The 16,274-nt window shown below is 37.1% G+C and overlaps 5 protein-coding genes across 6 annotated transcripts; 2 read left to right on the top strand and 3 right to left on the bottom strand.

The window, feature by feature from the left end:
* Positions 1-134: 134 nt before the first annotated feature.
* LOC105647272 (Heavy metal transport/detoxification superfamily protein) lies at positions 135-875 on the bottom strand. Its single transcript, XM_012233290.4, has 3 exons — positions 759-875; positions 575-650; positions 135-484 (listed from the first exon to the last, which is right to left on the bottom strand). Exons 1-3 carry the CDS (start codon positions 804-806, stop codon positions 162-164), a joined length of 447 nt encoding a protein of 148 aa, XP_012088680.1. The 5' UTR covers positions 807-875; the 3' UTR covers positions 135-161.
* Positions 876-1,859: 984 nt separating this feature from the next.
* On the top strand, positions 1,860-4,829 carry LOC105647271 (calnexin homolog). 2 transcript variants are annotated; one of them, XM_012233289.4, is made up of 6 exons: positions 1,860-2,160; positions 2,249-2,318; positions 2,938-4,040; positions 4,157-4,228; positions 4,322-4,438; positions 4,529-4,829. In XM_012233289.4, exons 1-6 carry the CDS (start codon positions 2,062-2,064, stop codon positions 4,664-4,666), a joined length of 1,599 nt encoding a protein of 532 aa, XP_012088679.1. In that variant the 5' UTR covers positions 1,860-2,061; the 3' UTR covers positions 4,667-4,829. The 2 variants fall into 2 exon arrangements, with proteins under 2 accessions (XP_012088679.1, XP_012088678.1); XM_012233288.4 differs by having other exon boundaries at positions 1,862-2,163.
* A 248-nt stretch (positions 4,830-5,077) lies between these two features.
* Positions 5,078-7,834, bottom strand: LOC105647270 (pentatricopeptide repeat-containing protein At3g12770). The gene has a single exon (XM_012233287.4). The coding sequence runs from the start codon at positions 7,351-7,353 to the stop codon at positions 5,380-5,382; it is 1,974 nt and encodes a 657-aa protein (XP_012088677.1). The 5' UTR covers positions 7,354-7,834; the 3' UTR covers positions 5,078-5,379.
* A 649-nt stretch (positions 7,835-8,483) lies between these two features.
* LOC105647269 (uncharacterized) lies at positions 8,484-9,762 on the bottom strand. Its single transcript, XM_037640419.2, has one exon. The coding sequence runs from the start codon at positions 9,475-9,477 to the stop codon at positions 8,665-8,667; it is 813 nt and encodes a 270-aa protein (XP_037496347.1). The 5' UTR covers positions 9,478-9,762; the 3' UTR covers positions 8,484-8,664.
* Positions 9,763-12,508: 2,746 nt separating this feature from the next.
* On the top strand, positions 12,509-14,962 carry LOC149498700 (SNARE associated Golgi protein family). Its single transcript, XM_089717783.1, has 2 exons — positions 12,509-12,944; positions 14,389-14,962. Exons 1-2 carry the CDS (start codon positions 12,643-12,645, stop codon positions 14,876-14,878), a joined length of 792 nt encoding a protein of 263 aa, XP_089573909.1. The 5' UTR covers positions 12,509-12,642; the 3' UTR covers positions 14,879-14,962.
* Positions 14,963-16,274: the final 1,312 nt, after the last annotated feature.

The following is a 16,274-nucleotide window of genomic DNA, read 5'->3' on the forward strand; positions in this document are numbered from 1 at the left end:
AAGATTGGATTTCATCATCACTTTTGATTTAGTGAGCCGGTTGGTCAAGCTCAAGAATGGTTCGTTTGTTTTTGCAGTTGTTATTTTTTCTTTTCTTTCGGGGCTTTAAAATGATCCAAGTTACAAACTGTGGCTTGTAGCTGAAAATTATTAGTTTGTCATCACATAATGGTGCAATATGCATGAACATTGTCTTCACTGAAAAGGTGAACTGTGTTGTCATCAACAGTGGCGTATGCTTGGTCTGGAAAGTATCCATGTACGCTTTCATTGTAGCCGTGCATGTAGTAGTTATAGGAAGTAGTATAGGTGCTCTCATCTAAGTACTGAGATGCATATGGATAATATTCACTGTCGTATGGGAATGGCCAAAACTCTGCCTTTCTTCCTGTTCTCCTCACCACCTTAAGGACCTTCCTCTGGTCTACGTATCCTGTTACCGTCACCTTTTGCTTATCCATGTCTATATCAAAGCTATCAACACCTGCAACATGCAAAGTTCATTAACTTGATAGTATAAATTATATTATAAGCTTAATTATTGTAGATGGAAGGTGTAATTAAGTGCACTTGCCGTCTATTTTGGAGATTGCTCTTCTTATTCTCTTTTCGCATCCATCGCAGTCCATATGAACCGAAAGCTCCACAATCTATCCAAAGTACAAACCATATTGATATAATATAAGTGAAACACCATTATAAAGTAAATGCTTTTGATAATAAAAACTTATTCACAGTACATCTAAAAGGGTACTTACAGACATGGCATTTGACAGTTTTGAGCTCCCACGTCGCCATCCAAACATTATGAGAATGCCAAGCGCCTGAGAAGCTCAACATGTTCCTCTATTCCTCTGCGGTTGTGCATTTATATATATTGGTTCTCTACTGTCTTGTGCGTGTGGCTTCTATAACAAGCTTACTTATGCATTGGATAACAAATTTGAAAATACAGTAGAAACCTTTTCTTAAGATAAGTTTTGTACGAAGTCGTTCATTTTTGTCAGGATGAATATTAATTTGGTGGTGAAAGAATAGTAGAATGCTCAAGTGGGCACCGCAGGATGTTGGAAATAGCCAATAGGAATATGTTCTGTGATTAGTTGAGCAAATTCTCTGCCATTCCACTACACTACACTCTACGATTTTCATCTTCTCCTGGACCACCACTTCAAATTAATTACCATCTATTACTGGAAGGCCTTAATTCTGAAAATTGTATCATTCTGCTCTGTGATTTCACTATCTCTTGCAACTTGAACAGCAAATCTCAGGAATATTATTAATCTGAAAGCAAGAGGCATCTTCTGCAATTTGAATCTTGTTTTGCCAAAACAAATTGCTTCGTTTTTTCGTGATCTCTTGGTGTTGCTTTCTCTGCAGAATATGCTAGCTTGCGCATGAAATTCAATCTATTTTTTCACTAGTTTTATTTTTGAGTATCCAATAAAATTATCGTCATTGTTTACATAGAATATTTCAAAATTGATCAAATTTATGACATTGGGAGATGAATATTCGATTATCAAATTACTTAGTTAAATGGTAAAAATTATTAATTCTCGAAATTCAAAATAGTATTAGATGATTTATTTTAATATAAGGGAACAATGCATTTTTTTTTTTTCCGAAGAAAACATATGCAATCTAACATTTAAAAAATTTTAATAACTTTTGCAAAATAATTTTAGGCACACTTTTATTCCCAACTGCTACAATTGAAAATATATAGTTTGTCCTTTGATAAATTTAGTATTTAAATTGTAGCATTATTAAATAATCTGTGAATAATAAAAGTTTCCCTTCAATATTTAATAGGTTAGGGAAAGAAATTTAATTATTCAAATGATTATAAGTAATTGGATTGGCCTGGTAAAGGTCAAAATTGACCACGCCTGTGGTGGTAACTGGTAACTGATAACTTGGTAAGCAGCAGCAGCAGTAGAAGTGGAGAATTATATGGTAGAGGCGGTGAGTGGCAGAGCGAGTCAGTGGCCGATTTAACACGGCAAGATTCCATCATCGTTTCGAGTAAGATTATTTGTGAATTTTGGATAAGCGATGGAAGAGAAGAGGCAGATCCATCAGCTTCTTCTTCTGCTTGTAGGAATATTGATTGGTTGCGTTTCCTTAGAGATCCACGCTTCCGGTTCCGATAACGTGGTACTTCTCTTTACTTTCTTTTGTTATGTATCAGTTTGATAGACGATGATGATCTTATAGTTTCTTTCTTTTCTTTATTTAATAGATATTTTACGAGCCATTTGACGAGCCTTTTGATGGGAGCTGGATTGTCTCTGAGAAAGACGAATATCAAGGTTTCTTTTTTTTCAAAAATAAGTTTCTGTATTTTCCATTTTCAATTTGATCCTTTTCATATGTTTATATATATTTCTCGCCGAATAATTCATGATTATCTTTACTTTCCTTTTACAATTGCAATATGCCATGTGAATGGCTAAGCTATAGTCAGCTCATGATATTTTTTGAAAGTCAATAACAGCTATCTGTTTACTTTCCAATTTTTCCTGCAAAAGTGCTGTACTTGCTGACAGATTGAGATTGGAGGAAGGACTTAATTTTCTGCTGCTGCCACCATAATATTGAACTTAAATATTTGCTTCTCTCATCTTTATAAAGTGTATGTACTCCTATTATGTGTATGCTATATAATTGCTACCTGCGTTGGTAGTTTTTCTTCATAAGGTGGAAACAGGATATGCATGGAATAGAGGGTTCCATAAGCCGTTTTCTCTTAAGTTGCAAAAATATTCAAACTAAACATTCTTGTTTGTAATAAATGCATCTTATCTCATATAGTTCCTCATGAATGCATTAGGTCTATGCATGACCTATAACATCATGCACTTAAAATGTGGCTATTCTCTTCTTTTTGCAACCTGTAAATATATACAATGGTATCCATTTTCTCTTAAGGTGTATGGAAACTCTCAAAAAGTGAGGGACATGATGATCATGGACTCCTTATTAGTGAGAAGGCTAGAAAATATGCCATTGTTAAAGAGCTCAATAAGATATTGAGTCTCAGGGATGGAACCATTATTCTACAGTTTGAGGTGCGGCTACAAAATGGGCTAGAATGTGGTGGTGCGTATTTGAAATATCTCCAACAGCAAGAGGATGGATGGAAACCTGAGGGATTTGATAATGAGTCTCCATACTCTATAATGTTTGGACCTGACAAGTGTGGCTCCACCAACAAGGTTCACTTCATTCTTAAGCATAAGAATCCCAAGAATGGGGCATTTGTGGAGCACCATCTCAGGTATCCTCCTTCTGTGCCATCTGACAAGCTTACCCATGTATATACCGCAATATTGAAACCGGATAATGGATTACAAATTCTAATAGACGGTGAGGAGAAAAAGAAGGCTAATTTCCTTTCAGCCGAAGATTTTGAGCCAGCATTAATTCCGCCCAAGACAATTCCAGATCCGGATGATAAGAAGCCAGATGACTGGGATGAGCGTGAAAAGATTCCAGATCCAAGTGCAGTGAAACCAGATGATTGGGACGAGGATGCACCCATAGAAATTGAAGATGTGGATGCAGTGAAACCGAAAGGGTGGTTGGATGATGAGCCAGAGGAGATAGATGATCCTGATGCTTCAAAGCCTGAAGACTGGGATGATGAGGAGGATGGTGAATGGGAGCCACCTAAAATTGACAATCCAAAGTGTGCATTGGCCCCTGGTTGTGGTCAGTGGAAGAGGCCAATGAAGAGGAATCCTGCTTATAAAGGAAAATGGCATGCTCCTCAAATTGATAACCCTAATTATAAGGGCATATGGAAGCCCCAACAGATCCCAAACCCTGCTTACTTCGAACTTGAGAAACCTAATTTTGAGCCCATTACTGCAATTGGTATTGAGATTTGGACAATGCAGGATAACATATTGTTTGACAATATTCTGATAGCTACAGACGAGAAGGTTGCAAGCAAATACAGGGAAAGAACATGGAAACCGAAGTTTGAAGTTGAGAAAAAGGCTGCTGGAGGAGGCCTCTCTAGCTTACAGGTTGTGCCTTTATTTTTCTCTTTTTTTCCATTTTGGTGCTGGCAAAAGATTACTTCTGCTACAGTTATCTCTTGTTATTTCATACCATAACAAACTTGCTGGGCTATTTCTTGCAGAATAAGGTGTTTGATCTTCTGTACAAGATAGGGGATATTCCATTCTTAGTTGCATACAAACCTAAAATTATTGTGAGTGAACAGATATTTCTATTGTAAACCTATTGCAATTTCTCTGCAGAAGATGACAGGAGGACTTAAACTGGATTACATGTTTTCTTGAAGGATATCGTTGACCAGGCGGAAAAACAACCTAATATAACTATTGGCATTCTTGTTTCCATTGCGGTTATTGTCTTGACAGCATTCTTCAGAATACTATTTGGAGGCAAAAAAACCGTGGTATGTTATTTGGACGTTCAAAGTTTGGCACATATCAGTTGTCATGATGTGTGGCATGATAGAAATTCTTGTGCGCTCTGTAATTTGCAGGTTAATGCCACTGAAGCAAGGAGCAATACTACGGAGGCTTCAAACAGCCCAGGAAGCAGTGGAGAGAAGGAAGGTAAAAATGAGAAGGAAGATTCTGCTGCCCCTCCTCCTAGGAGGCCTACCAGAAGGGAAAATTGAACTAGGTAGAAAAATTGCTACTGGTTATTTTTGCAACAAAATTTTGAACAGTTAGGGACTGGCACAACTAAACTTTTATTAAAAGTCTTGCCGCATAAATTTCCTCGTTTGCTTCTTTTGGGATTATTTGTGAATATATATACAATTCTTTATTGGCTGGCTACCTGTAGTGCTTACTGGTATTTGTTCTATATTTCCATTTGACTTTTCTTCTACTCATTATTATTAACATAGGGTCCTCTCTCGCATTTTTTATGAGCCTCTTCAGGGAATTTGTAGTTTGCTTCTCCATGATATTTGTGAAGTTTTACACCCTAGGCTCTGTTTCATCTAATTTGGTAATCTTTTTTCCCTTGTCCAAAAAAAAAAAAAAAAAAAAAAAATCTGAAAGGCTTGATTCACTCCTTGGCCTTGAATCCCAACAATCCTCGGATGGATACCTTATATTAGTAATTAAACATTCGTATGGTAGCTCTTGCACTGATTCTCCGAGTTGGAACCATTATTTATTTATTTATTTATTATTTTTTTTTTGGGACTATGATATCTGTAAATAGCCGTTTCACAGGCCTGGACAAAGCATATATGCGTGAAAAAATTCACATGGTCACATTTTAATCTTGGAAATCAATGCAAAAAATCATCTCAGTTGTGGAGATTCCTTTCCAAGTCGAGGGAAATTCCTCTGCAATATCATGGACTAAGTAAGACGACTAAAGTAAATCCCTACAGGAACAGATACCATCCTTAAAATGATGGAAACAATTCAAGTCCTTTATTATAATTTCACGCTCTACTATCTTAGAAATACGCTTTGCAAAATCATGGCAGCAACGACACACACTCTGGTTTTTGGCAATACGAATTGTTACCCCTGCCCGTGTACTTATTAGACCAAAACTAAGTGCCAACATTTCACTGTGCCCAATTTCAATGCATTCCCTCTTTCGTGCATCTCGGAGGTTAAAAGCAGAAGTTTCCATTTTCTCCATTAAACACTGCAACTCCCCATATATTCTCTCTGATCTTGGATGGGATGCGTCTCCAGTTCCAAAGGTGTGAATTTTATTATGGAATTCTATCCAACTATAAGCTTTCTTAGGCTTCAAACTTAGTTCTTTAATCTTTTCTTCCAATTTCCCAACCATTTCCCATTTCGCATTAGCAGCATACCAATTGGATTCTGACACATAGTTCTCAAGACTGACGGGTTCCAACTCAAAAAGCTGCTCAATGACCTGCTCACCTATTTTTGCTTGCTGATGGACCTGGCACCCATCCAGCAGTGCTCTCATTACCTTTCCATTCCTCCCAATCTGATGTTTTTCAATAAAGGCTCTTGCCTCCTCAAAAAGTGCTGCGCGAGATAAGAGCGTGACCATCAAACAATAGTGTGTTGTATTAGGTTCCTCAATACAGTTGAAATAGAATTTTCCATCCTCAACCATGCATGAGGCAGCACAACAACGTAGGACAGCTTCATACGTAAATTGATCAATCTCTATGCTCGGGTCCTTCTCCAGCCGGCGGAACAATTCTACTCCAAGCTCACCTTGTCCATGCACACTAAAGCCTAATATCATTACAGTCCATGAAATTACATCCCTCTCCTGCATACGAGCAAAAACAAGTGAAGCAGACTGTAGGAATCCTGATTTAATATACATGTCCATAACAGCATTTTGGATCCTAATATCGCGTTCGATGCCATTTCTTAGCAAGTAAGCATGGACCTGTTTCCCAAGCTTATGAGCTGCTGGTCTTGCACAAGCAGGGAGAATGCTACAAATTGAGAGGGCGTCGGGTTTTATTCCGACAGAAATCATCTGCCTAAACAATTTGAGAGCTTCATTAAATTCTCCCTTCTTCACATACACATTTATCAATTCTGTCCACGAAATGATATCTTTGTTTGGCATTCGATCAAAGGTTGCACGAGCATCTTCAACACTGTCGCAATCAATATACATTTTCAAGAGTGAATTGGCCACCAAAATATCAAACTCCAATCCACATTTCCTTGCAATCTCATGAACATTTCCTCCTTGCTGCAGAGATTTCAACATACCGCACGCGCAAATCGCTGTCATCAACGCTACTGGATCAATTTGAATGTTGGAGTCCATCATTTGATAGAACACATGAAGAGCCAAATCCGGCTGATTATGCGTCAAGTACAACTTAGCTAACATAGTCCATGAGATAGAATTCTTGGCAGGAGATTTATCAAAGAGCCATTTAGCAGCGTGAGTACCATCAAGACGTCCATACATTTCCATTAAAGCAGTAGTGACATAGTGGTCTGAAGAGAAGCCGAGCTTGAGAACTTGGCCGTGAAGCTGTTTGCCAAGACAGAGGTTGCTACAAAGGCGAGAAGCGGTTAAAACGCGAGGGAAAGTGCGTCTATCAAGACGAGCACCCCGAAGCAGCATGCAAAGATAAATAGAGAGTGCGCCCGCAGGATCCCTATTGGTCAAATGGGTGTGGATAAGATTGTTCCAAGCAAAGGTATCGGAGAGCGGAATTTCATCGAGCACCTGGTGGGCGAAGGACAAAGCCCCAGATTTGACCCTGAAGGGGGCCCTGAGAGTACGGAGATGCTTGGATTGTGAGATATGAATTGGCGCAGTATCGGAATTGAAGAAGAAAGTGTGGATCCGTGCCGATGAAATGACGTTGACACCCATTCTGAGATCCGAAGCAAATAGCAAAAATGAGATCAAATCTGGAACGTACGAAGCCGGCCTTGAAAATCATGGATGGACCGATGGACCAGCATTCCTCTCTCGACTTCTTTCGCAATCATTTTTCGATTTTCGCAGGAGTGAACTTTGGCAATGGGCCACATGAAGACATATTTGATATATCCACAGTACAATGGGATAGGGGTTTAGTGGAGTTCTAGTTGGGCCTGGCTAAGGCTTCCAAGCATTATTATGATAAGTGTTAAATTAAATATCATTAGAATTTGATGGATACTCCTTTATCAAATTGATGGTAGTTGCCCTCATTTCTCTTGTTGTATTTGTTTTTTAAATTTCATCAATTTACCAAAAGATGGCTGGGGACTGGAACTGGAGAGCTCTTCCTCCTCCATTAAACAAGTAGCATACGCCTGCCTGACCAGGTCAAAAAAAAAAAAGAAATCAACAGCCCATTTCCAACGCTTTTTATTTTTTATTTTTGTCTTTAAAAGAAAATATAACATGCGTTGTGGGATGTCGAGTCATGGTTATGAGCTATCTATCTCTGTAGAGTTAGGCAAACATGATTTTCATTTGTAAAAGGCCAAAAAAAATAGCCCATAATTGAATTGAATAGAGACGGTAGTAGAAGAGTGTAAAAAGAGGATGAGGTATCCTAGTAGAATAATTTTATGCGCAAAAGAAATGAGAAAAATGACTTATTTTGACTGGTAATTTGTCGTCATGCGTAGAAATATGCACGCCAGCAAAGAGTCGAGTCTAACGCTGCCAACCCAATTCCAATTTGCCAATCTCTACTGTTTGGGTCGAAGCTGAAAATTGATCATCTGCTCACTCACATTTCACTATCACCTCATCTGTCCTGTCTCTCAATAGTATTACTATTATCATTGTCATCATCTTCCTGAATAATCAAATCTCATATCTACACCCAGTTCCATAAATTAACAGTTCCAAAATTAGTTAATTCATGGAACTTCACAGTTTTTATTTTAGATTAATAATTAGATCCATTTAATAACTAAATTGATCACTTAAACTTTGACAAATTTGTTAGTTCATTACAGAATTGAGGATAGTTTATCCATACCCATAAGAAATAAAATGGGGAATTATAACAGAAAGAGGGTTACTGTTGATTTCTTTCTCTCTCTTCCTTTGTATCAAAGGGAGACTGTGAACCGGTTTTACAAAGTACATTAGGATTTAGAAGTCACATGCCAACCCCAGAAATTTAAAAGTTTTGAAAAGGAAAAATAAATGACTATCGGTGCTGCGGTGTGTCATCAACTACTATTTCCTTAATTTGATCTTGATCTTGGCTTTGGAAGAAGCCTTGGTGGGTGTGGCTGGTGATGATTTATGACTATGACTGGGCTTTTGGGTTCCTTTAGACTGAGATTTCTTCCTTCTTTTCATTCCAAAAGAAGAAAGCTTTCTCTTCTCCTTCTCCCTTATTGTCTCCAGCTTCGGTTTCCAATTGCTTGATCTGACAAGCAGTCTATAATCCTTCTGTAACTGAGGAGTGGTACATACTCGGCTGGTTGCAGCAGTAGACCCGTCTTCTTCCTCATCGGACTCCTTCATCTGCCCTTCTTTCATTAATTGCGATATAAACTCATCGGATACGCGCATTCTCAGAATCCCAGAAGAAGATTTTTGGATGTCGAAGGGTTTGCAGACTGCGGCCTTCTTTAGAAGCGCGTTTCTTGAATCTCTAGTGCACAAGGAGGAAGAAGAAGAAGTAGAGGAGGAAGAAGAAGTGGCGACAAAGGACGCGATGGTGACAAATGATAGGGTCGACTGGAAACAATGTTTAGGAAGAAGAAAGTAGTTGTGGCCGAGCTGAAGCTTGTCGTTAGCAGAGAGAGCTGGAATCTTCTGGCCTATGTAGAATGAGTCTGAGCGGCATACCAAATGCTTTGGGTGTTGTATTAATAGCTCTGAGACATGGATGGGTTTGTCATAGATCTTGACCACACCATCCGATTTTATGAGCTTGATTGTCTCTGCCGGTGGCTCAGGCTGGATATGGACGCACGACATGGGATTGCCCATCAGAAAACACCAAGGAATGGTTTGCAGATTGAAAAATTTTATGCCCATTAAGATTGTTTAACGACCAGCAGAAACTGAAAAGATAGATATAGTTAGTATATAAGCAAAACAGGTACTAATTAATCAGGTCAGAAAGTGGATAATGATGGAAAGATTTGTTTCATTTCTGGTTCTGTAATAGGAAATATTCTGAGGTTGGTTCTTGAATCTTAAAGCAAGAAAGAAATAAATAAAAAGGAGGAGGTATGTGTGGTATTTGTAAGTGGAAAGGAGAGCTTGGCTTTTAGCTAGCGGCGAGACACCCGGGTATAACTATTTCTCTTTTTCTATTCCTATTTAAACTTTGACGCACTAGTTTGACTGAAACTCCTTTTTGGATATTCTGCAATTAAATTTTTCGTGGAACGCCAACTGAGGCCAAAACCACAAAAATTAATATACCGCTTGCTATTATAGAATTTGTAATCATGAAAATAATAATCGTAATAATATTAATATTGGTATAAAAAAAAAAAAATACACATACAGAAGGTAAGGGCAGTAGGATATAGAAAGAGATTATTGAGAGCATTACGTCTCCACGTATGTGTATATATATATAGGACAAAACATGTGGCATATAGTATTTGATTTGTCTCTAGTCTCGAGTTTAAGTTGCTTAAACTTCAAGTGTCGAATAATCAAAGGGTAACAGCAGAAGCAGCAGCAGCATACCTACCATTCCCGATGATGAAATGCGATCACCCATTGACCAAATCCTCCACCATATACTTGTTCATTTTGATTGGTCCCCGCGCGGTTTTCACTCCTCAAGAACTTTACACCATTTTCCTCCCATTGTATATGTAATTACGAGTTTCACTTTCACCGATAAACTGATTCCGCCTGTATCGTTACTCTTCAAGAATTAGGGTTGCGTACGACAAGGATTTTGGATTTTGATGAAGGAATTTCTCTGCACACTTAAAAAATTACTCAAGTTTTGGATTTCTAAATCTAAATGTTGACCCTCCTAGGCGTTCAAAATTTGTTACTTACAAATTAATTCGAAGAAAATCCTCTGCACACTTGTGAATGAAACAAACTTGGTTTTGGGTAAGTTTCCATGTGAGATTATATGAAAATTGAACTATAATAATAATCCAGTTAAATTAATAGGAAATGATAATTATTATCTAGCTAGCTAGGACGGCTTACAAAATACAAAAGAAGCTGCAGTTCATAACCATGTGAAATGCCTAACTCAAAGATTTTGTTCTCTGTAATTATATTTTAATTTATTTATTGCTGTAAGGGTTCATTCTGAGGTATGACTCGTGTTTAACAAAAAAGACAAATGGAGAGCTGATCAAACTGCCAATATTATTCAAAATTAATACGTCGTTCTTCTTTCAGTAATCTTTTATTTTTCTTTTATAATACAACAGTGAAGAGTAATGTTGTTATGATAGAGAAGCATAAGCCATCCATTTAACATCTTGGCCCTGGCCAGAATCAAGAATCAAGAATTAAGAATCAAGAATCAAGAATCAAGATTGAAGAGGGTGGGTGGCCCAACTTGCAAATATGTCAAAAACGGCGTCTCTCGAACATAGTTAATTAATTAATAATAATAAATATAGTATAAAGTTTATGGACCAAGTAATCGTGAGTGACGATGTCAATTAATAAATTACTAATACTGTTCGTATGATCAGATCAGTCAGCAGCACAGCACATTTGTTACAATACAAGATGAACTTAATTGACCTGGCTCAGAATAGGTTTTCTGGGCCCGTCCTAACAGGCTGGCTCCGCGCCAGCATCATCATCATCGCCACAGTACATGACATATGAACAAACAGAGGAATTGGATGTGTTGTTGGCTGAAAGTTGAAACTTTGAAATCAATCAATCCATCCACTTCTTCTGGAAAAACAAAACAAAACAAAACAATCCAAACGTGGAAGAGGGAGTGGGGCCCATCCAATGTTTGACCAGCGAGCGCACGTGTTTTGCCTAAATAGAAGAAGGTGTCCTTTTGACTGCCTAATTCTAATTATAAGTTGCTCATCAGAAACGTTGGCATGAAGTTGTTACGATTTTTTTTTTTTTTTTTTTTTTTTTTAAAAAAGCCAGTTGAGGAATTAAATTAAGATTTAAGACGCAAAGGAGGCAGATACCTAATCTAATCTAAGGTTCTAAACCCAATATTTTATCAGCTAATGGGAATCATGATTCACGTGCTTCAAATCTAATTAATATACTATCATGGATTTATTTGCAATTACTCACTCTTCAGCATATTTCTTCTAACTTCCATTGCTTTAACTGAAACCTAATTTTTTTTTAGGTTAATTTGCTTCAAGGTTTAGGCACTCCTCCCCACCCTAATTTGAGCTTATATACGTTTTATGTCAAAACCATATCTATGGGTTCTTCTCAAAAAAATAAAAATATTATATATAGATATAAGTTATATTTCAAACATATGTATCATTAAGACATTAACAACTTTTTTATTTATTCAATGTATTGCACTCATAATTAACTCGTGAACGTTAAAGCATAATCTAATGGTAAAATACAATTGTTTTTTCTTATAAACTTATTGTTTTAACACATATATTCTTACAATTATTGATATTAAACATGTAAAATTTATTTTATTTGTTATTTATATGTACAAATATCATAATCATAACTATATTGTTAAAAATAAACTGATTTATGTTCTTTGTTAATTAACTATATGAATTTTTAAAGCATTATTGAGATTATGTTGTAGAAATTATTTCATATTGATTGCTTATATTAAAACAAATGTTCAAGAGTGTTACTGACAGTTTTCGTTTAATAATAATCACTTCTATATTTTAACAATTTTAGACATATTATATTTTTATTCTGATTTGGTATTGGGCTATTGGTCCAAGGTCTTTCCCATGTTTGCGGGCATCAAAAAGCAAAAGCTTACCTACTGGGCTCGTGGGTCTGAAAGTCGAAACCTTTTTAAATGGACATTGCATTTTGCTATATCCTCCAATGGATGGATGGATGGGCTGCGCACTTAAAGCCTAAAGACTTGAAGGCCATCATATGGTTTGTTTTTACTTTTCAGTCTTCTCTCAACACTCCCTTGTAATGGTTCCAAAACAATTACGACAGTGACGCGGGTTGCGGGCCTGACGACTTTGGTTGAGCTGGAACCCTGACTGTGAAAGTGAAGGAAGGATGCAGAAATGGTGGAAGGTAGCCGCTGTGGTGGGGATGTTAGGGATAGCGAGGGAATTGAGCAAGCACTTGGGATGGGACAAAGACGCTGCTTTCCACCTGCTTGCTGAATGGTCCGATCGGTTGGGGATCTGGGCGATGCCTGTTTATGTTGGGATTCACACTCTTTCTCTCGCTCTCTGCTTGCCATACGCTGTTTTCTTCGAGGCTGGTGCTTCCCTGCTTTTTGGATTTTTGCCTGCTGTACTCTGCGTCTTTTCTGCCAAGGTCTTAGGGGCTTCCCTCTCCTTCTGGATCGGCAGGTACTTCTTTCTTTAATTTTTCCCACCTTCTTCATTTTATATTACGGATTCTGGCTTTTTTTTTTCTTTAAAAAAGACAATTACTTTGAGACTCTAATTAGACCTCTTGCTCGCTAAATCATGACTTTTTGAGTGGCTGAAGCAAGGCTATGGTGTTAAAGATGGTCTATTTTCCCATTAACTGCATCACCACCTGCGAAGCAGATTTTAATGGGATCACTCTGCTCATAAATGCAGTTCAACATTTTAATCTCATTATCTTTCTGTATTCTAAGTTAGGGGACGCGAGTTAGTGTAGCTCCTCAAAAATATCCATAACTTTAAAGTTCCTCAAGCTTATACTCTAAACTAACTAGGATGCTTTGTGATTGGATATCTTTGCTGCGAGTTAGCTTTATGTACATTTAGTAGTCAAGAACTATATTTAAAAAAAAAAAAAAAAAAAAAAAAAAAAAAAAAAAAAAAAAAAAAAAAAAAAAAAAAAAAGGGAAAATATCCATAAAACGACTTATTGCCAGAAATCTTTAATTGATGTTGCCAGAGATCTTTTCCTCTTGTTAGAATGTGGTATTATGTTTCCTCAATTTATGGGATTATTGACTCTAAAATCATGATTGTGTTTCTTTTCATGTACCTTCCTTAGCTACACTCATGTATATAAATAAGAGCTATCAAAAGTACTTGAATGCATAATCAGTACTCAACTCTCTTCTCTTCTCTCAACTCTCTTCTCTCTTTTAATATTACTTAAATTTATAACACCTGTATTTGATGGCTATAACTTGCAACACAAGCAATCAGGGTAGGGTTGGCCTACAACTATTCCAATGCTTAAGCTAGAGAACGAGTTTTATATAAATCCTTAGAGCTACGTATGTGTATGCGTAACTTTACTGAGGTTGGTTACTTGCCTTGTATAAAAGGCAGTAGGAGTCGTATTGATTCCTTGTTGTATACGTACTAGACTACGGATATCTTTTCCTGTTTTGGAGTTCGATATATTTTTCAATTTAGACAAGGATGAGAATTTAGGACAAAGTTTCCTACTTTATATTGAGACGGGGTTGGTTAGATGAATCCCCCATTCCGCTTTCTTAGAAAAAGTTTTCATTGTTGTGTTGGTTATGCTCTATGGCCGCCATTTCCAGAGTAAAAAACAACTGAATCATCGAGGAGATTGTCAAGGCCAAACAAAGACTTGAACAAGGCATTGCCTAAGTAGATGCAATAAAGAATACCTCCCCATGTTCTCGTCTCTCAGTTTGAAGTTACTTCTGTTAGTTTGTCTTGCTCATTGCATATACTATCCATGCACCATATGCATAATTTAAAGTTGGCTTGAATGGACCTACTTCTTTGAGGATTTTGCATTTGCTATATTAATTTGTGAGTAATCTGTAGCTATTACTAGTTTGAGGATCTTTGATACTGTGGATTTGTTCAGGCTGGTTTTCAGGAGTTCAAGTTCAGCCATGGAATGGGTGCAGAGAAACAAATATTTCCATCTCCTCTGCAGAGGAGTTGAACGAGATGGTTGGAGATTTGTCCTTCTTGCTCGTTTCTCTCCCATGCCCTCTTATGTCATCAACTATGCTCTAGCCGCTACAAAAGTTGGGTTTATAGTGGATTTCCTTCTCCCTACAGTCATTGGCTGTCTGCCAATGATCTTACAGAACACATCAATAGGCAGCCTTGCTGGTGCTGCTGTTGCTTCAACATCTGCATCTCAGAAATCTATGGTCTGGTCTTACCTATTTCCCATGCTTGGGATTGTATCAAGCATTCTTATTTCCTTGAGAATAAAAAAGTACTCTACTGATATCTCAATGGTTGCATCATCTCCTACCAATCATTCTAGTGACTGTAATGATGTGGACTCATCTCAAACTCATTCTGGTAGAATAGGTGGTGATAGCTTGCATAAGAGTCAATAAAAAAGGGACTAGTGCTAATCTTTTCCATTGGTACTTCACAGATTCTCCTTATAGATGATAATATAAGATCTTTGATCACCGCAATTGCATTGCTCATGGTTTCTATCCTATTTTATATTATTTTTTGACTGCAACATTTAGAGTTTCCAGTTGGTTCGTCATTTCTTACTTTTCTGCCCCATAAAAAAAATTTAGAGGTACTGTTAAATACGCTGTTAGGTCAGAAACGGTCTGTGCAGACACTGAAAGTTAAGACTGTATAACCTTGATGAATAACTTGCATCAAATGCATAGCACATGTGACTTTGTTTTATTATGTTAGGAATTTCAGACCTGTCTAACTATGCTTGTTTACTGAGAAATGGAGGGGAAATAGAAGAAAGAGAGAGAAGCAGCGAGGGAGTCGCAGAATTGAGAGAGAGAAAAGGAAGAGTAGAGGTGAGAGAGAATGGAAATTGGATAGTAATATTATTGTTTATGAGATAGCATAACTGCCCATATACACTGTTGACTCTTCATATATGCTAGGCCAAAATTCTACCACATATGCACTTGGTAAACAGAACAACCAAAATCATAATTAAATTCGAAACAGTTCATTCTCAATTGCAATCAGATCAATCAGGTTTGCTTTTATTGTAGAATTTATTGCATATCATGTCAAATTTCCCCTCATACAACACTAACAAATAATATAATCTGAAGAGCAGAATCTAGAGACTTACCATGTCACTCAAAATATAAATTTGTTGTAGAATGTATCCACTTTATACTGAATAGTGCATACATCAAGTATGGCCAAGTGTTTATGATAATTTATGATAGGTTCTGGATTTATTTTGCAAGGTCAAAATTGTGTTGCCTAATGAATAATCAATTTGCACGCACTTCTTTGAGCGTATTCTTTCCTATTCATGTATGATATGAGATTTCAAAGTGGGGTGATCTCAGGATATTAGTGGCACTTGGGTATTTCTAGTGTTACCTGTGATAGCCATTGTCATCTTACCATAACCATATGCATGCTGCATTATGATTAGCAGGATGCAGTGATGGGGAGTGAATAATCTGTATTTTCATGGTTGTTGAAATGAGAATTTTAATCCGCAGAGGTATCCTCCAATTAGCTTCATATGCGTTTATCATGAAAATGGTTGATCTCTTTTTTTTTTTTGTTTTTCTACTTTCCGTGCCTGGCCTAAGTCATCCGTAATAAATAATACAAGTTACAATATTTGTTTCTCTTGTTTTATATATTTTTGTTGGCTATTCTTTTGCAAACCAAAAGAGAAGAAGGAAAACAATGTAGGAAGAAAAATGAAGAGTCAGCAGCGTAGCCAGTCTAGCTAGCGTCTAAAAGAAACAGATTTGCACCTACCCACTATAGCACTTTGCT

The sequence above is a fragment of the Jatropha curcas genome, chromosome 2, assembly GCF_041381405.1.
Source record: "Jatropha curcas cultivar XTBG-Jc1 chromosome 2, XTBG_Jcur_1.0, whole genome shotgun sequence".
Taxonomy (NCBI): Eukaryota; Viridiplantae; Streptophyta; class Magnoliopsida; order Malpighiales; family Euphorbiaceae; genus Jatropha; species Jatropha curcas.